This window comes from Limulus polyphemus, unplaced genomic scaffold (assembly GCF_000517525.1).
Source record: "Limulus polyphemus unplaced genomic scaffold, Limulus_polyphemus-2.1.2 Scaffold2085, whole genome shotgun sequence".
Classification (NCBI taxonomy): Eukaryota; Metazoa; Arthropoda; class Merostomata; order Xiphosura; family Limulidae; genus Limulus; species Limulus polyphemus.
This window is the reverse complement of record NW_013667695.1, coordinates 127,434-143,615: the sequence shown is the minus strand read 5'-3', so window position 1 is coordinate 143,615 and position 16,182 is coordinate 127,434. Positions and strand designations below refer to the sequence as shown.

General features: G+C 35.6%; 1 protein-coding gene across 1 annotated transcript in view; it reads left to right on the top strand.

The window, feature by feature from the left end:
• Positions 1 to 16,182, top strand: part of LOC106465881 (guanine nucleotide-binding protein G(o) subunit alpha) — a 68,017-nt gene that overhangs the window by 38,034 nt on the left and 13,801 nt on the right. Inside the window, exon 5 of the mRNA XM_013926121.2 lies at positions 13,823 to 13,951. Within this exon, the coding sequence (XP_013781575.1) occupies positions 13,823 to 13,951 (129 nt within the window). The remainder of the gene's footprint in view (positions 1 to 13,822; positions 13,952 to 16,182) is intronic.

The following is a 16,182-nucleotide window of genomic DNA, read 5'->3' as shown; positions in this document are numbered from 1 at the left end:
AGAACAGCAAACAATTTTATCAGATATCTGTAGAAAGATGTGTAATTCAGCATTTCACCTATCACAACAAAACCTTACCAAAACATATATATAATGACAAAATCAAATTATTATAAATAGTGTTTGTAACCTTATATCAGTTCATATTAAGCATTCAGTACTTGGTTGGCCCTCCTTACACTCTAATAGCTTTCGCAAGGTGACGTGGCGTGCTGTCGATGAGGATATTGATGTAATCCACCATGATTTTATCCCAATTTGTCACTAGAAAGCGCTGCAACTCAGCTACAGTAGCTGGTTTAGGATCGTGGTTATCAATTTTCCGACTCATTTCTGCTCAACAGTTCTCAGTGAGATTACACATCTCGACCAGGAGGACGTTACAAGATCGCCATGACCCTGTACAATACCTTCACTATGGGCAGTAGTATTGTCATCCTGGAACACAAAATTATTGCTAAACCTTGCCCTAACATATGGCAGAATATCGTCTCCATGTGATTCTCGTAGGAGGCGCCGTTGACGTTTTCTGAAGGATATGAAGAGCAATTTTTCCACCATGATGAATAGCTGCCCAAACAGGTACTGCACCACCTTTTGTGTGTTCCCTGTTGGAAAGACAGATTTCCCTCATCTGCTCTCCAGGCAAAAGACGAACATGAATTCTATCACCAGCTTTAATAATCCGGAAACAGAACTCATCTGAAAAGATGGCATGTCGCCAGTGCTAACTGTAAGTTGACCTGCTGTCTTGCCCAAGTAACACGGTGACGGCGGTGAATTCTGGTTAATATCAGTTTGCAGATAGCCCTTCTTACAAAATAACCTTGTTTGATCAGTCTCCTATTCACTGTTGTTCTGGATACCCTGGAATGAATGTGTTCATGCCATTCCTGTCGTGAGGTGTTTATTTCGACCTTGACATATTAGCCTGATTAAAACACTGTCATCTCGGGCAGTAGTTTATCAGCGTCTACAAGTAGGCTTTCCTGTAGCCAGATGACGTTTCAGGATTCTGGATACAGTACAGTTGGGGTATTCTTCTTTTCTGGCAATGTCCATTTGCTTCATTCTATTTCTGGCCAGTCGAAAAATTTGACGCCCTATAATTTCTGGCACGTGACGAGGCATGACTACATCAAGTAGAGAGAAATTTCCTGAACAAAGCGTCGGATCTGTTTCGAAAACGATTATACCAAATGCACACTCTTTTATACACAACAGTTGTGTATGTGTGTTGAGACGAACAAATGCTCAAAACAACTTATACAGACCAGAATAATAACTCCTATATGTTGGTCTGATCATATACCGCCTTCTCTGTCACTACTCGGGCATTTACTCAATAACTACTCAATGCATATAGACAATAACATTAATATAGAACATTATGGAAATACTTTGGCCACGACTGTATTACTATATCTTAAATCAGAAGACGTTCAATTGCCCAATGCACATAATCCTTTTTAAAAGCAGTCTTCTTATCAACATAGCGTAACATACGTACACATTTTAAAAGGTATTCTATATCCAAATTGACTCAACTTACGTTAATGATATTTTCAAATAACTAATATCCTTGCAAAAATTAATATTGAGATTCAAATTACCCTTTTGTTATGGTTACATGCGAGAGGAGTTTTTAGCATTGACCCAAGCACAGGTCATTCTCCCTCCAATTATGGAGTTGTAGCACGTTTGTCAGTCCACAGTCCAGGGTAGCGTGGTGTTGTTTCTAATCTCGAACAACCGACCACATAGAGACAATCGGCTGGGAACAATTTGATGCTGAATTTTATATATGTTATGCAGTTACTTATTGATTAATTTTGATGCTATTTAATTATTTATTGTTATTTATATTTTTTATTACAACTTCCAAATGTAAATAAGAGAGGATTGCTTGTTTTTAACATAGAGAAGTGGAGGTTTGTTTGTAAAAAAATGTTTTTAATGCTAATGCAAAGCCACACTGAGCCATTTCTGTGTCCACCGCTCGGAATCTAACCCCGGATTTTAGTACTATAACTCCCTAGACTTATCGCTGTCCCACAGGGGAACAGAAATGGAGGTCTAGACTGTTAATCGCTGCACGAAACTATAGCAACAAGGCAAAGAAATGCAAGCCAAGTCTACCATCAACAACCTCGTATACAAATGTACAGACTAAGCAAATTAATCCAAGTTAGCTACTGTATTCTCAGAATGACTCGAACTAATTAGAACAGGTTTACGAAATTAGGAAGAAGAAGAACACTTTTATTTATAGCCATTGAGAACAAAATCTATAAAAACTAAGTAAGCCAGATGCTTCTTATTTTGTATTTTAAAGTAATATTATTACAAACACATCTTTTACACAACTTGCATATTAGAAATAAACCCGAGCAGTATCCTCAGATGTTAAATGTACATAAAGAATACTACTCTGCCAAGGAACTGCCTTTCAGTTTGGGCCTTGTTTTCAGTTGGCAACTGATAATGTAAGAAAACCCTGCATATTTAACACCTTTTTTGTAGTTGATCTGCTAGCAAATGGGGAACAAGAAATGTACAAAGTTAAAACATTTGGTTGGAAAAAACAAACCTACAACTTAGGATTCAGAAAGGTGTAGGCATGAGCTGAAAAGTATACATAGCTTCCAATAAACTGCGATGACTTGGCCTAATAATTCTTTTTCTGCCTGTCTGTTGAAATTTACGAATGATTTTAAATGTATAATCGAGTTTTCTGTTTTTACATGCCTATTTTATCATATATAAATGTTCATACTACTAATTTCACTACTAATTTACTGCGTTCATTCGTATGAAGTTCTATTTTTAATCAAACACTAGTGACACCTACTGCCGTTTTGCCTGCTTTTTATATAAAAGGATTGCCATCACTTTAATCACTTTATTTTGTTCAGTCATGAACATTTTAAACACTGGGAATGGATAGCTAACAATACATTAGGAGAGAAGCCCATCTCACGACTTAGGTTTTTAGGAGTTACTCCGTGCCATGACTGATATTATTGGGAGTTACTCCGTGTTGTGACTTACATTACTAGGAGCAAATTTGTGTAATGACTAAGTTTATCATAAATTATTTACTGTCATAAATGAGGCTATTAGGACGTATCCTTGTCATTACTGAAGTTACTTGGATTTGTTCGATATCGAAATTGATATTATTAAGAGTTACTCGATGCCATGATTCGTATTACTATGAATTATTCCATTCATGAATGATGTTATTAAGAGTAATTCCTTGTAACGAATGAGATCTAGTACATATTCCGTATCATGACTGATATCAATGGGATTTAGTCCATGCTAACTAATATTATAGAAGATGTTTCATGTCATGACTGATAATACTAGGAGTAACCTCGGGTAATGACTGAGCTTATTAGGAGTTATTCCATGCCATTATTGAAAATATTAAGACTTACTCCTCTTCACTGAGATTAATTAGTCGTACTCAGTGTCATGATTGATCTTACTTACCAGTTATTCCATGTCATGACTGAGATTATTAGGACTTAATCCGTGCCATGATTAGTATTACTAGGAGTTACTCTGTGTCATGACTGAAATTGCTAGTGAATACTCCATGTAATGACTAAGGTTATTACAAATTACAATTTATTTTGTAACACCTTTATAGGAAAATTGTAAGTGTAAAAAAATCTGACTGCATGCACATGTAGATATGTATAAATGTGTAGATGGCAAAACACATAGACAAATGTGTAGACAAAAAGATAAAGGAAATGAACTCATATACTGTGGCTTGGCTCGATTGTTTTTGAAATTGACAATAAAATCTTATCTTTTTTACAACTTAATATGTCTGGACGATACTACAGAAGGGTATTCACGTTCTATATGGTAACGATAAAATGATGACTGCCTAGGTTTTACAGCTCCCTCTTCTGGCCTCAGTAGTGCTCTATATGATGGTCTGGGTAATGGGACTAATGCTCTGTAACGAAATTTCCACTGCAAAAAAGCTTTTGCACAATACCCTAGATCACTATTGTCCACCCTCGTTTTCATATTCTTTCCATCAGTCATGTTGAGGCAATGAATTCTGGGAGGGCTCGTTTGAGCAGTCTAAAGAAAGAAAAGCTCATGGGAGATATCTTTAAATGGTATAGCATGATTTGTATCTTGCAGAGGGACTGGCATGTGAACTCTGTCTTAAAGAAGCTATAGCTGATTGGCTGATATACAGTTCGTACAAAGATGGCATTTCCTTGTAGTATAGTGGTGCCAGCACGCTAGCCTGATAATATGTTGAGTTCGCCTTGGGACTTTTCTCAAATCTTTGGGTGTCGAACTTTTGTTATTGTTGTAACCTGCAACCACTATAAATCTCTGGTAAGTTTTTAGCAGATATCTGTACCATGTTTGAAATATTGTAATACCAGCAGGACGATAATAACTCGTTCGGACTTTCTTGCAGGCGCTTAAGTTTAATGTGACAACGTACTTCCATGTCAGATACTGCTTACATCACTTTCAACAGATCGTTTTTCGTTCGGCTGTGTGAAAATAGTGAACATGTTTCTTGTGCCGTTTTTTCTTTGACTTAAATTTTTATGAACTATTAATTTTTCACATTTTCAAGTGAGTCCTTACTTTAGCTGCCATGGACTATTGTAACAAGCCGTTATTTCTTCACTACTGTGTTCTTCAGTAAAAAGCAGTCTTTCTCCACTATTCCCAGTGAGCGATTTTTAGACGATCGTAAAACATCCTGGTTTCTTTTCCTGATGAAATAACACCCTCTATTCCCTTACCATTACTGTTCAACATTACACATATTCTCTTCTTCGAAAAGCTTGTAATGTAATCCTCCAAAAATGATCAGTTTTAGATGGCATCTGCACTTGTAACTTACCATTCTTTAACTGAATTGTAAAGATTAGCACAATGGGGGTGAACATGGACGAGATAACTGGATATGTATATTGTTACCATAGATCGTGAAAAACCCTCTGTATGAATTCCAACGATTCACTATTAATTTTAAAAAGGAGTTTGCTGAATCCATTATTGGACTTCAAGATACCTTAATTTTCGCGTATCCTATCCTTATGACGATCAGTGATTTTTCACTGTTAGCTTAGTATAAGGATTTAGGATTAACCTAAATCTCCTAAACTGGACAATCGTAATGTACTATTGGGATTACAGCCGAAAATATTGATAAGAGCGAGGTTACCAAACTGATGAATCAATACATTCTAGTCGTATTTTTATGCCATTACACACTCCTAATGTATTATATTCGCTACATTAGTTACATTACTGGGTTAATTTCAGTTTTCATATATGCAGTTTGCTAAATTTGACAAAAAGTTTTTGATTCCACATACAAACTTCCATAACCTTTATAAATAGAAGTTAACTGTATTACATACTAGCTGCAGTACCTGTCCGTTGAACGGGTAAAAGAAAAACTCGTTTGTAACAAAGGATGGAAAATTGTGCTTCTATTTTTTCCTTAACATAATAAACATTAAAAATGCAATTAAAATACATAAAGGTAGTAATACTGAAAAAGAAATACATACTGTTTTCAATAATTCTATCAATATGAAATCAGATGGGGGGGGGGGGATCCAACTTCCCTCATGTCATCCTGTATCACTGTGTCAAGTTATGCTGATTTGGTAGTTTTTCCAGAAATTATATGGGGGTCCACCCCCTTCTTGACCTTCTTCCTGTCATCATGTACCACTGTGTTAAGTTTGGTGCTGATTGATCAAGCAATGTGGAAAAGTATAAGGAACAGATACGAAATGATAAATATACGATCGTTTATTTTTTTCCCGGACACACACTTTGCTTTATATAGTAGATGATATTGTACAATAAAAATTGTGTAGAAAAAACAGCCACATTGATACGTTGAATCACTGACAGAGTTCTAACATTGACTAAATGATGCCAAAACGAGTGAAAGAAGAATTTGCTTGGAACTCAAGTCTGTTTTGACAAAGCAAAACTGTTGATTGATGGTAGTTGAATACAGCATACTGCTGCTGATATTAACTTCATTGCTAAGGTTATTGCATTCATTGCATTTACTTCAATATGATATTAAGTTAGGTTTGCTGTTACAAAATCTCAAAAAATTACGCCCCCACGGCTGAAAGGGCGAGCGCGTTTGGTGGGACGGGGATTCGAACGCGCGACCCGCAGATTGCGAGTCGAGCTTTATAACTACCTGGCCAGGCCCGGCCTGGATGTTATCTATTTACAGTTGTTCTCACTTTATATAACGTCATTACATCTACATTTCAGACCACTACTACGTTGATTTAATTACAACTTATTTATTTGTACTCTAGGTTCACGGGTATTTCCGCCACAATCTGTCAAAGCTTGATTACTTTTACTTAACTTTTTTTAATCGACTAGGTACACTAGGATCTTAGAGAATTGTCGTTATAATTCTCTAAATTTTTACACCCCCCAACCGTCACACACAATAATTCAGGAAATATTTGTAAAACCAGTGGTTAGCGTGTCGAGGGTTCGAGACGTGATGCAGTTGACAACGCTCCGCACTTTCAATGGGCGTGTTATGGAAGTGTTGATCGATTCGAGGAGCCGAACAAAGCCGTTGGGTGTGGGTGTTGCCAGCTAACTGCCTTCCCTTCTGGTCAGTAGTTCAAAATTATAGAGGGCTGTACTTGAACCCTAGGTGTTTCTAACCTAATTTTTTATTTTCTCATGCGCATAAGGTGCCGTTCAGGCTAAAATGTACGTCCAGTTTCAATTAAATATATATATATATATATTCGTATATCATATTCGCTACATTAGTTATTGAGTTGATTTTTAGTTCACATCTATGTTGTTTGCTTGATTTGACCACAAGTTATTTACTGCGTCTACAAACTGAAAAAAAAAAAAAGACGGTGAAGCGACGTAGCGAAGAATGTCTATTAGCGAATCAAATCATGGCACTATTGTTGTTCGCCTCAGAGGAAAATTGAAATCTTATCGATGTCAAGGGAGATTTCAAGAACAATTTATAGCATTTAGACTGCTTACTTGGATTCAGCGATTAACAACCATTAATTGGGAACACTTAATTCAATAATGCTAAATTTCGAGTAATGGCAGCGTTTTTATCTTGTACACAGCAACATCGATCATATTTGAAAACTTTCCGTTTATAAGTCACTTAAGGAGTATCTTCCTCTAACTTAAAAATCAAATTATATTCTTTACCTCATTATCAGGTATATCATTCATCTATAGAACGACAGCTGAGCAGATCACAGATATTCGGTCTTTCTCCAGCAGGCTTTAAAATATCCTAAATCCAACGTAGGATATCATCATATGTGAATAAGAACATTAGTCGTTTTCCGCTATTCAAGAATGAATAGGTTTGGTAAGCTTTTTCTTTTCTTGTGGCCGCTGACTTAACCATTCACTTTAACAACTCTTCATTTTTTTACGACTCTGCATGTACAGTATCTACTATATTTCGTTTCTATGGAAACTTCTTTTGATGTCTACAGCATCAAGTACAAATGAAGATCCGGATGCAGTTTCCATGGAGACACACAGTGTAGTCTTAGATTTTATTATTTTAGGATTCTGTCGTCAACCAGCTGATGTAAACGATTTATTCTTGATATTTTTTATTATCTATAAGAAATTCATACAGAAAAGTTGTATAAATATAATAGTACTGTCTGTTGTATGTCCATGTAACTACTTCGCAGGATGTGGATGGAGCTTCACCAAAATTGGTATGGAGGTTCATTAGGTTCATATGGGTGTACATACAAATTTTCAGTTTTGCTTTTTGCCTTTTCTGGCTTTTATGGGCGTTTTTTTGCGCTTTTTTAACCACTACTTCGCCCCTTTTGGTGTATCTCTACCAAATTTGGCATGAAGCTTTGTTAGGTCAATGCGGTTTCACATTTTATGTTTTGCAGTGTTTATGGGCGTTTTTTTTTGTTTGTTTTTTTATAATTACATATAACGGAAGCAACTTTTCATGTCCTAAGATAGTCTTTCTTTAATCATAAATTTACATAACTTCTGTCCAGAGAACGGGAACTCCAGCTAATAAACAATGTATTTTTTGCTACGTACCATAAGAATTCATTGAAATCATTTTTGTACAACAGTATCACAGATTCATTCTGCAAAATAATACATTTAACCTGTTATATTATAAAACTTTATACTGTTTCAACTCTAATGCATAGTACGTTTTTCATTGCATGATCATAGTCTGACGTTAAAGTTTTGGTAGGTCCGTATTTTCACATTAATATCAGTTAAAGCTGATATATCAGATTAGTCTCCTCTTAATTCGCGTTCTCAATAAATTAAGTTACTCTAGATTAGACGTTTCACATAACCTCCTCCTCTATATCCTCGCTTTCACATAACCATTTGCTAGCCCTATGGTCTCAAATTACCTTTCTCTAGATTCACGGTCTCGCTTTAACTACACTGTATTTCTAAATTTATGATCTTTTATCCTCCTCCTCCTCCTCTAATTTCATGTTCTTAACCTCCCTCAATTGCACGATCCCATATTACCCTCCTCTAGATCTGTGGCTCACTTTACCCTGTTTCACGTCCACAGTTTTAAATTACCCTCTTCTAGATCTGTGGCCTACAAGTATTTGTTCTTACCATAACCTCCCCTCGATCTGTGGTCTCACAATACGCTCCTTTAGGACCATGGTCATTATTAACTTTCTGTAGATATACAGTTTCGTATTGCTCTACTTTAGATATACAACCTCACATTAACCTCTTCTATATAGGTGGTCTCGCATACCCTTCTCTATATCCGTTGCCTACCATTAACATTTCTAAAATCTGTGGTATCATATTAACCTCCTATACACTTGTGATTTCACATTACTCTTCTTTAGGTCCTTGGTCATTATTAACTTTCTCTGGATACACAGTCTCACATTGCTATATTTTAGATATAAGAACTCACATTAATATATTCTACATCTGTGGTCTCATTACCCTTCTCTAGATCCGTTGCTTATCATTAAGAACCCGAAACTCTTATACATGGTCTTAAACTATCTTCGTCAAGATCCACGGTCTCGCATGAACCTCCACTAGATTCGTGGTGTCACGTTAATATCCTCTAGACCCTTTGTCTACCATCACCATTCCCAAAATTTGTGGTTTTATATTAACTTCCTCTAAACCCGTGATCTCACATTAACCTCTGTTTTATCTATCGTCTCTAATGCCATGAGCTGCATCATCCGTGTAGTGTTTTACGCTTTCTTCAGTTTGTAAGGTGAACTTTAAAGTTCACTAAGAGTTTTGAAAAAGATTACACACATATATGTTTACGTAATGCTCACAGCAGAACGTTGATCAATGAACGTGGCTAAGATTCTTTCGTACTAGTCATATAAATTTTCCGGATCATTCCTTTGGGGTGTCAAGTGCTCTTTCTCGTGAGGAAAATTGTAAAATACTCTATTTAAAGATGGACAGCGACCTTTTCCACTGACAATTCAGATGATCCCTCCCTCATATTTCTATTAAAATGACCACCAGTGACACGGGTAACATTTGCGCACTGAGAGGAATGGTATTATAGAATCTCGTATATATATAGTGTTGTATTTTCTTAGTCTGGAACATTTTCTTATTAAAAGCTCAACCGAGGCCTTAAAGCTTCCTTTTAACTTTGACTAATTTTGTAAATATAGTTTGAGTTTAACTTTGTTTACAGTACGTCCATCTCTTCCTCACTGCAAGCTTAGTCAAAGTCAGAATTCAAATTTACTCCTTATTGAATTATATTTTACTACTTGAAAAGTAAGTCGGTGCAACTGACGATACTACATCCGTAAACAGTGGAATTAGAGCAAAATGTCACATGTTTATTTGGTTTCACTAATATATTTTATGTTAGACGACATAAGTAGAGAAATAATAATTACTTAATCATGTTATTCAATGACAATGTCGCTTTAAGAGGCCATTACTCTTTTATAATTATACAAAAAGGCTATATATGTACATAACATGGTAAAAAGGAGAGAAAGATGTGTCTGTCTCTGTCAAAAGTATAGCTGTTGACGAGGAACTTAATATATTATATTTACTTGACGGCTATGCCCTACTTTGGGATCTGAATCTAAAGGCCCAGGGATCGAACCGCCACATGCTGTTAAATAAGCTCTGCCCATTCATCTGTAGGGTTATAAGTGTGAATCCCGCTACTAGGTTAGGAGTGGCCATGAAGGCAGCTAGCGCTGCTGATTGGTTGTCTTCTTTATATAGTTTGCCTTTCTAAATTAGGGATGGTTATGCCTAAATTTTGGCGCCTCTGACCGGGCCTTTTAGTTCATATGTCGTATAAGCTTCAGCTCAAGCTGGAAATACCAAATAGTATTAATAGACGCAATAAATATTACATATTTAAGCAGTGCTCCTATCAGGGAAATATAATTCGATAATATCTTGACAGAAACTACGGAAGCATCACAAAAAATGCTAATGTATTTGAACGGTTCTTTGGCCTGCAATCGAACTAATATCAAGGTTATGTACAGTTGTTACTCCCACATGTTGATGGCACAGAGTTAGCATTATGGCTTATAACGTTAAAATTCAAGTTTCTGTGCCTTAATCTGCAACTTTGCACTTAAAAAAATAAATAATAAACGTAAGGATATTATATTTCTTGTAAATAACAATATTTGTAAAATTGAAATAGAAAACTCGAAATATAGCAGTTGCTCCTCATTCGCAATTCTTTGCCTCATCTGCTCCTCTGCATTAGCTGATACAAACGCAAATAAAGAAATATTGTCAGACGATTTTAAAACATTCCTACTTTCACTTAACCTTCCAGTTACTCATTTGTTTTTGTTTTTTATGTTGTCCGCTACCCATCAGTTACATTATTGTTTGTTTTAAAGTTACATTTTTGTTTTAAAGTTAAACACAAAGCTACACAATGGGCTATCTGTACTCTGGCCACCATGGTATCGAAACCCGGTTTCTAGCGTTGTACGTCCACAAACATACCACTGTGCCGCTGGGGGTGGGGGAGTTACATTATACTGAGTCATTTTATATTTTTGTCTTATAAAAGAACTTTGCCCCTCTAGTGGCTCGATAGTATGCCTATGGGCTTATAACGCTAAAAATCTGGTTTAAATACCCGCGGTGGGCTAAGCACATGTAGTTTATTGTGCAGATTTCTGCTTAACAACCAAATAAACAAAGCAACACTCTGTGTGAAAAGTGACAATACAAAGTGGTGAGATATTTTATTTTCTATATAAAATACACAAGGGAGACCCAGCAATAATTAGTAGATTTAACTGCCATACTGATGATATCGTTCATAAAACTTTTTGTTTGACTGTAGTTTATTTAACAAAGTATTTAAAAAGCTAATAGGGTGGACCCTATCGATAATTTTAAGAGTTAACTCACCTATAAACTGTTTTATGTTAGATCATGGAAAGTTTACGCTTTGGTCTGAAAAGCTAATATGAGTACGCTATCAGATAAGGGACTTTGTTCTTCAAAAGTGATTGTTCCTTAAATATTAGTTCGTTATATTATGTTACTAGAAAGCAGAGGTATTGATAGGATCTGAAAAGCTGGCTGTCATTGGAACTGTTTTATGAGTTTTAGGAGCACTAGTACAAATCGAAAATATGATGCCCTTCAACTATTTGACTTTAGTTATGTCAGATCTACATCTCTACATCTTGAAAAACTATAAACTAAGTCAAAATACGGCTATTTAAAATCGTTATTTAAAAACTGAACTTATTTTTCTCGAGTTTACTGTACTTGAAAAAACTTTCACAACATACGTCATGCTTACTCCTTAATTAGCTGTACCTTGGAGATTATGTTATAAGAGTGATGATTAAATCTCACTATTCTATTAGAGTAGCCCGAACGATGGCGCTGCTTACCGTTGTCTTGCTGCCTTCCCTCTAGTCTATCAGTTCAAAAATACGGACGACAAAACAAAATATACTAAAATATTTTATTTTTCTTATTTCAAAAAAATTATGAACGAGTTAAAAACTGATATAAAATTATTCAGTAGTGAATTAGTGATGCTATCAGTGGTGCCCCCGGCGGCACAGCGGTATGTATGCTAGAAACCGGGTTTCGATACCCGTGTTTGGCAGAATACAGATAGCCCTTTGTGGAGCTCTGTACTTAATAACAAAAAACAACAACTGCCATCAGTGGCCCTCTTCGTTTGAATAGTATCATTAGCTAATTGGTACATTTGGTGGGAAAAGAAGTCTAATAATGAATGACACAAATTGTTTGTTGTCTTCCAAAACTTGTAGTGCATACTGGAGGGATTTACACTGTTGTCTTCCAAAACTTTTAGTGCATACTGAAGGGATTTGCACTATTGTCTTCTAAAACTTGTAGTGTATACTGAAAGGATTTACGCTATTGTCTTCCAAAACTTGTAGTGCATACTGGAGGGGTTTACACTGTTGTCTCCCAGAACTTGTAGTGCATACTGAGGGATTCACACTGTTGTCTTCCAGAACTTGTAGTGCATACTGGAGGGATTCACACTGTTGTCTTCCAAAATTTGTAGTGCATACTGAAGAGATTTACACATTGTGATAAAAGTTTAGAAAAATAACCTTTACACTCCAGATAAATATAAACTATTTTTTTTCAACCAACATTTCGCCTTTGTTAATATACACAACTGTTGATGGTAGAATTAAAATATATTCCTTTATATTTATCTGAAGTGTAATTTTTTCTAAACTTTTGTCAAAATGAACAGCACAGCAACGTAATAACATTATCTTCTTTGTGAGACTTATCAGTGAACCCTTTTTGTTTTACGTAATAACATTATCTTCTTTGTGAGACTTATCAGTGAACCCTTTTTGTTTTACGTAATAACATTACCTTCTTTACGAGACTTATCAGTGAACCCTTTTTGTTTTACGTAATAACATTATCTTCTTTATGAAACTTATTACTGAACCCTTTTTGTTGCACCAAATAACATTATTTTATTTATAACAATCTGTTATTAATGACCCTTTTTATTTTACGTAATGAAATTACCTTGTATATAAGCACTCTGTTATTTCCCCGAAAGAGGACCAAAGGCCGCCTGGAGGGGTCACCTGGTTTAGCCACTCGCACCAATATACAGTAGTGTGTTATCTGTAAATCAGTCAGTTGACACTAAAATGACATTACGTAAGGGATTCTTAACGTTACAATTTGTACTGTTGTGACGTCAATAAAACGTGCGCATGCCACGAACCACGAGAAACATTATGCACACTGTAGGCTACAACACAGCATAACACATGAACTTAAAAAGCAAGAAATAAATATATTTGTTACTCTTAATTTTGGTTTTATTCACTCTTGAAACAGAACACTTTCGGGAAGCCTGCGGAAGTACATCTAGTGTATATTCTCTTTGTTTTACTTGATGAAATTACCTTCTTTATAAGCAGTGTTTGTTATTAATGGTATTTTGTTACATGTAACATTTATTTCTCACAAGCACTCAGTTATTAATGATCGTTTTCGTTTTGCTAAAAAACACTGTCTTCTTTTTGTATAATACACTTGATATGAATATTATCTATATATATATATATGTGTGTGTGTTATTACATTTTATACCTGCCCAATTCATAGTTAACGAATTTATTAAATTGAAATTGGTGAACTTTAGCAACGTCCACTGTCATTCAGCCTTAAGATTTGTTTATGAATGTTGTTTAAAAATTTTTGTTTAATGATGTTGTATGTACTTTTTTTTCAGTTTCTTGGACGACCTAGAACGGTTGGGAAAGAAAGATTACATGCCTACTGAACAAGACATTTTGAGAACTAGAGTCAAAACTACGGGCATCGTCGAGGTTCATTTTTCGTTTAAAAACCTAAACTTTAAGTAAGTAAGTCTTTTATACAGCTTTACAGAACTATAATACAGATGAGAAAGACTGATACATAGTAGGAAAATATATATAACATTCATAAGTGAACTCTCATAGGTTCCAACTTCCAATTTTCTTAGTTTTTTTGTGTGTGAAAATGTTGCTTTATATTTATAAATCAGTTAAGGCTTAAGTTTCAATATACACATTAGAACGTTTACGCTTTGGTATGAAATATTGAAATAAGCCTAAGACCACTTCTAATTAACTGACGTATTCCTTAAATGAATGGGGAAAGACGTAAGGCCACCCGGGGGCGACATACTGAATTCAGATCCAAACGTCGCCCCCATGTTACTCCCTGGGGCCTTAAAGGTACACGTCAGGTTTGATGACAATCAGTTCAGTAATTCGCCAATAATAAGCGCAAACAGAAACACATACAGAATTTTTTCAAGTAATATTTTAGATAAAGTTCCATAAAGGTTATAGTTGCACTCGCAATCCGATTATCACCGTGGAATTAGTATATATTTCTAAAACTATTTCGGTGTAAACGAGTTGTAATTCTTATTTTGCTTATCGTAAGCTCTAACGTTCATTACAATATAAGGTAACTTACTTCTTATAGTGAACGAAAAAGTTACTTAAGATAAAAAAAAAAAATGTTCTGTACCTTTTGCCCCCCCCCCCCAGTGGCACAGCGGATGTCTATGGACTTACAACGCTAGAAACCGAGTTTCGATACCTGTGGTGGGTATAGCACAGATAGCCCATTGTGTAGCTTTAGGCTAACAAACAAACTGTGTCTTTTAGTGTCTGGTAAATGGCGGTATCTTCTGGCGCTTTTTACTTCTTTAAGAATTAAATATATTTGTACCTATGGGATTTAATTACAACAAATGTTTTCGTGTTCGAACAAAAGCAATCAAAGCCATAAAAGTCATGAAAATTGCTGGATCAACTAGTAGAAAATTTACATATTTCACTGGTTGTGTGAGTATATGTTAGAAAATTATTGTGCTTTACATTGCAGAAGGAATCATGGAGGTGGACAAGCTATTAACAACTTTTATGTGAAATGTTACATTGAAGAAATGTTCTTTTTTATTTGTCGTAAATAGCAAATAAGTAGGTTTAGTAGGCTACTCCCATATATCATTGGTGGAATAAAACAAGAAACAAACCTTGGACCACCTCCCCCTCTGTTTTTTAGTCAACAATAATGTGTCTAAGTCATGCGAGGTTATCATAAACGTTCAGTATAACTTAAGCTAATATATTCTGAATGAATTTTAATTGTTAAAGTAGATATTTATGATTGCCAATCAAAGCTAAAAGCTATCTCTTACACATAATTAAACAAGATGAATATTATGTAGCATAAAACCATAGGACCTTTACAAGCCTCCCAGTGGCACAGCGGTATGTCTGTGAACTTACAACCCTAAAAACCGAGTTTCGATATCCGTGATGGGCAGAGCATAGCTAGTCCATTGTGTAGCTTTGTGCTTAACTCATAAAAAGATGCTCTTTATCTTGCTAGTATAAAAAGACTTTGGACCAATTTTGAAAATTATAACATTTTCAGATTTAAGTAAAAAACATATTAAAACACTCAAAGTACGCTCATGTAGGTATTAATATTTCAAAAGATCCTACTGCACAACTGGCTATCCGCTAGATCAGCACGTGCTCGTATTTCATATCGAATTAGACGACGTCAGAATATGGATATGAAAAAATGGCTTATTCTCCGTGAACCACGAGCGTGGTATGAATATCGACTAGTTTTTCAAGCACGCAAGCCATTTATGTTAAGAAACTAATCATGTATCTACTATATACAGGAAGTGCTCTAACGTTTTTATTCACAGTTGAGTGAGGTAAGGTGATCTTTAGCTACTGTTTACAACGGTAACGATGCGCAGACACTTAAATGTTGAAGTCGATACCTTTTGAAGTGAAAAGCATGGGCGTCGCAGGGAGGGACGGGAGCGTCGGGTACGAGCATCTCCCTCCATTTTGCACCTCAGCTGCATTACATAGTCAAAGAAAATTAACCTTGTTCTGCAATACCGTAGAACGTGGCATTATAATGTTATGTCCATAACCTTTTTTCGTTTGCTAATGTGTTTCTTCAATCTGACATGAAGTCCATGTACTGGACTGCTACCGACACACAGCTTACTCAGGTCTACATATTGTTACGTCTCCGTTTCGTTAATTGATTTTTCCGTAACTT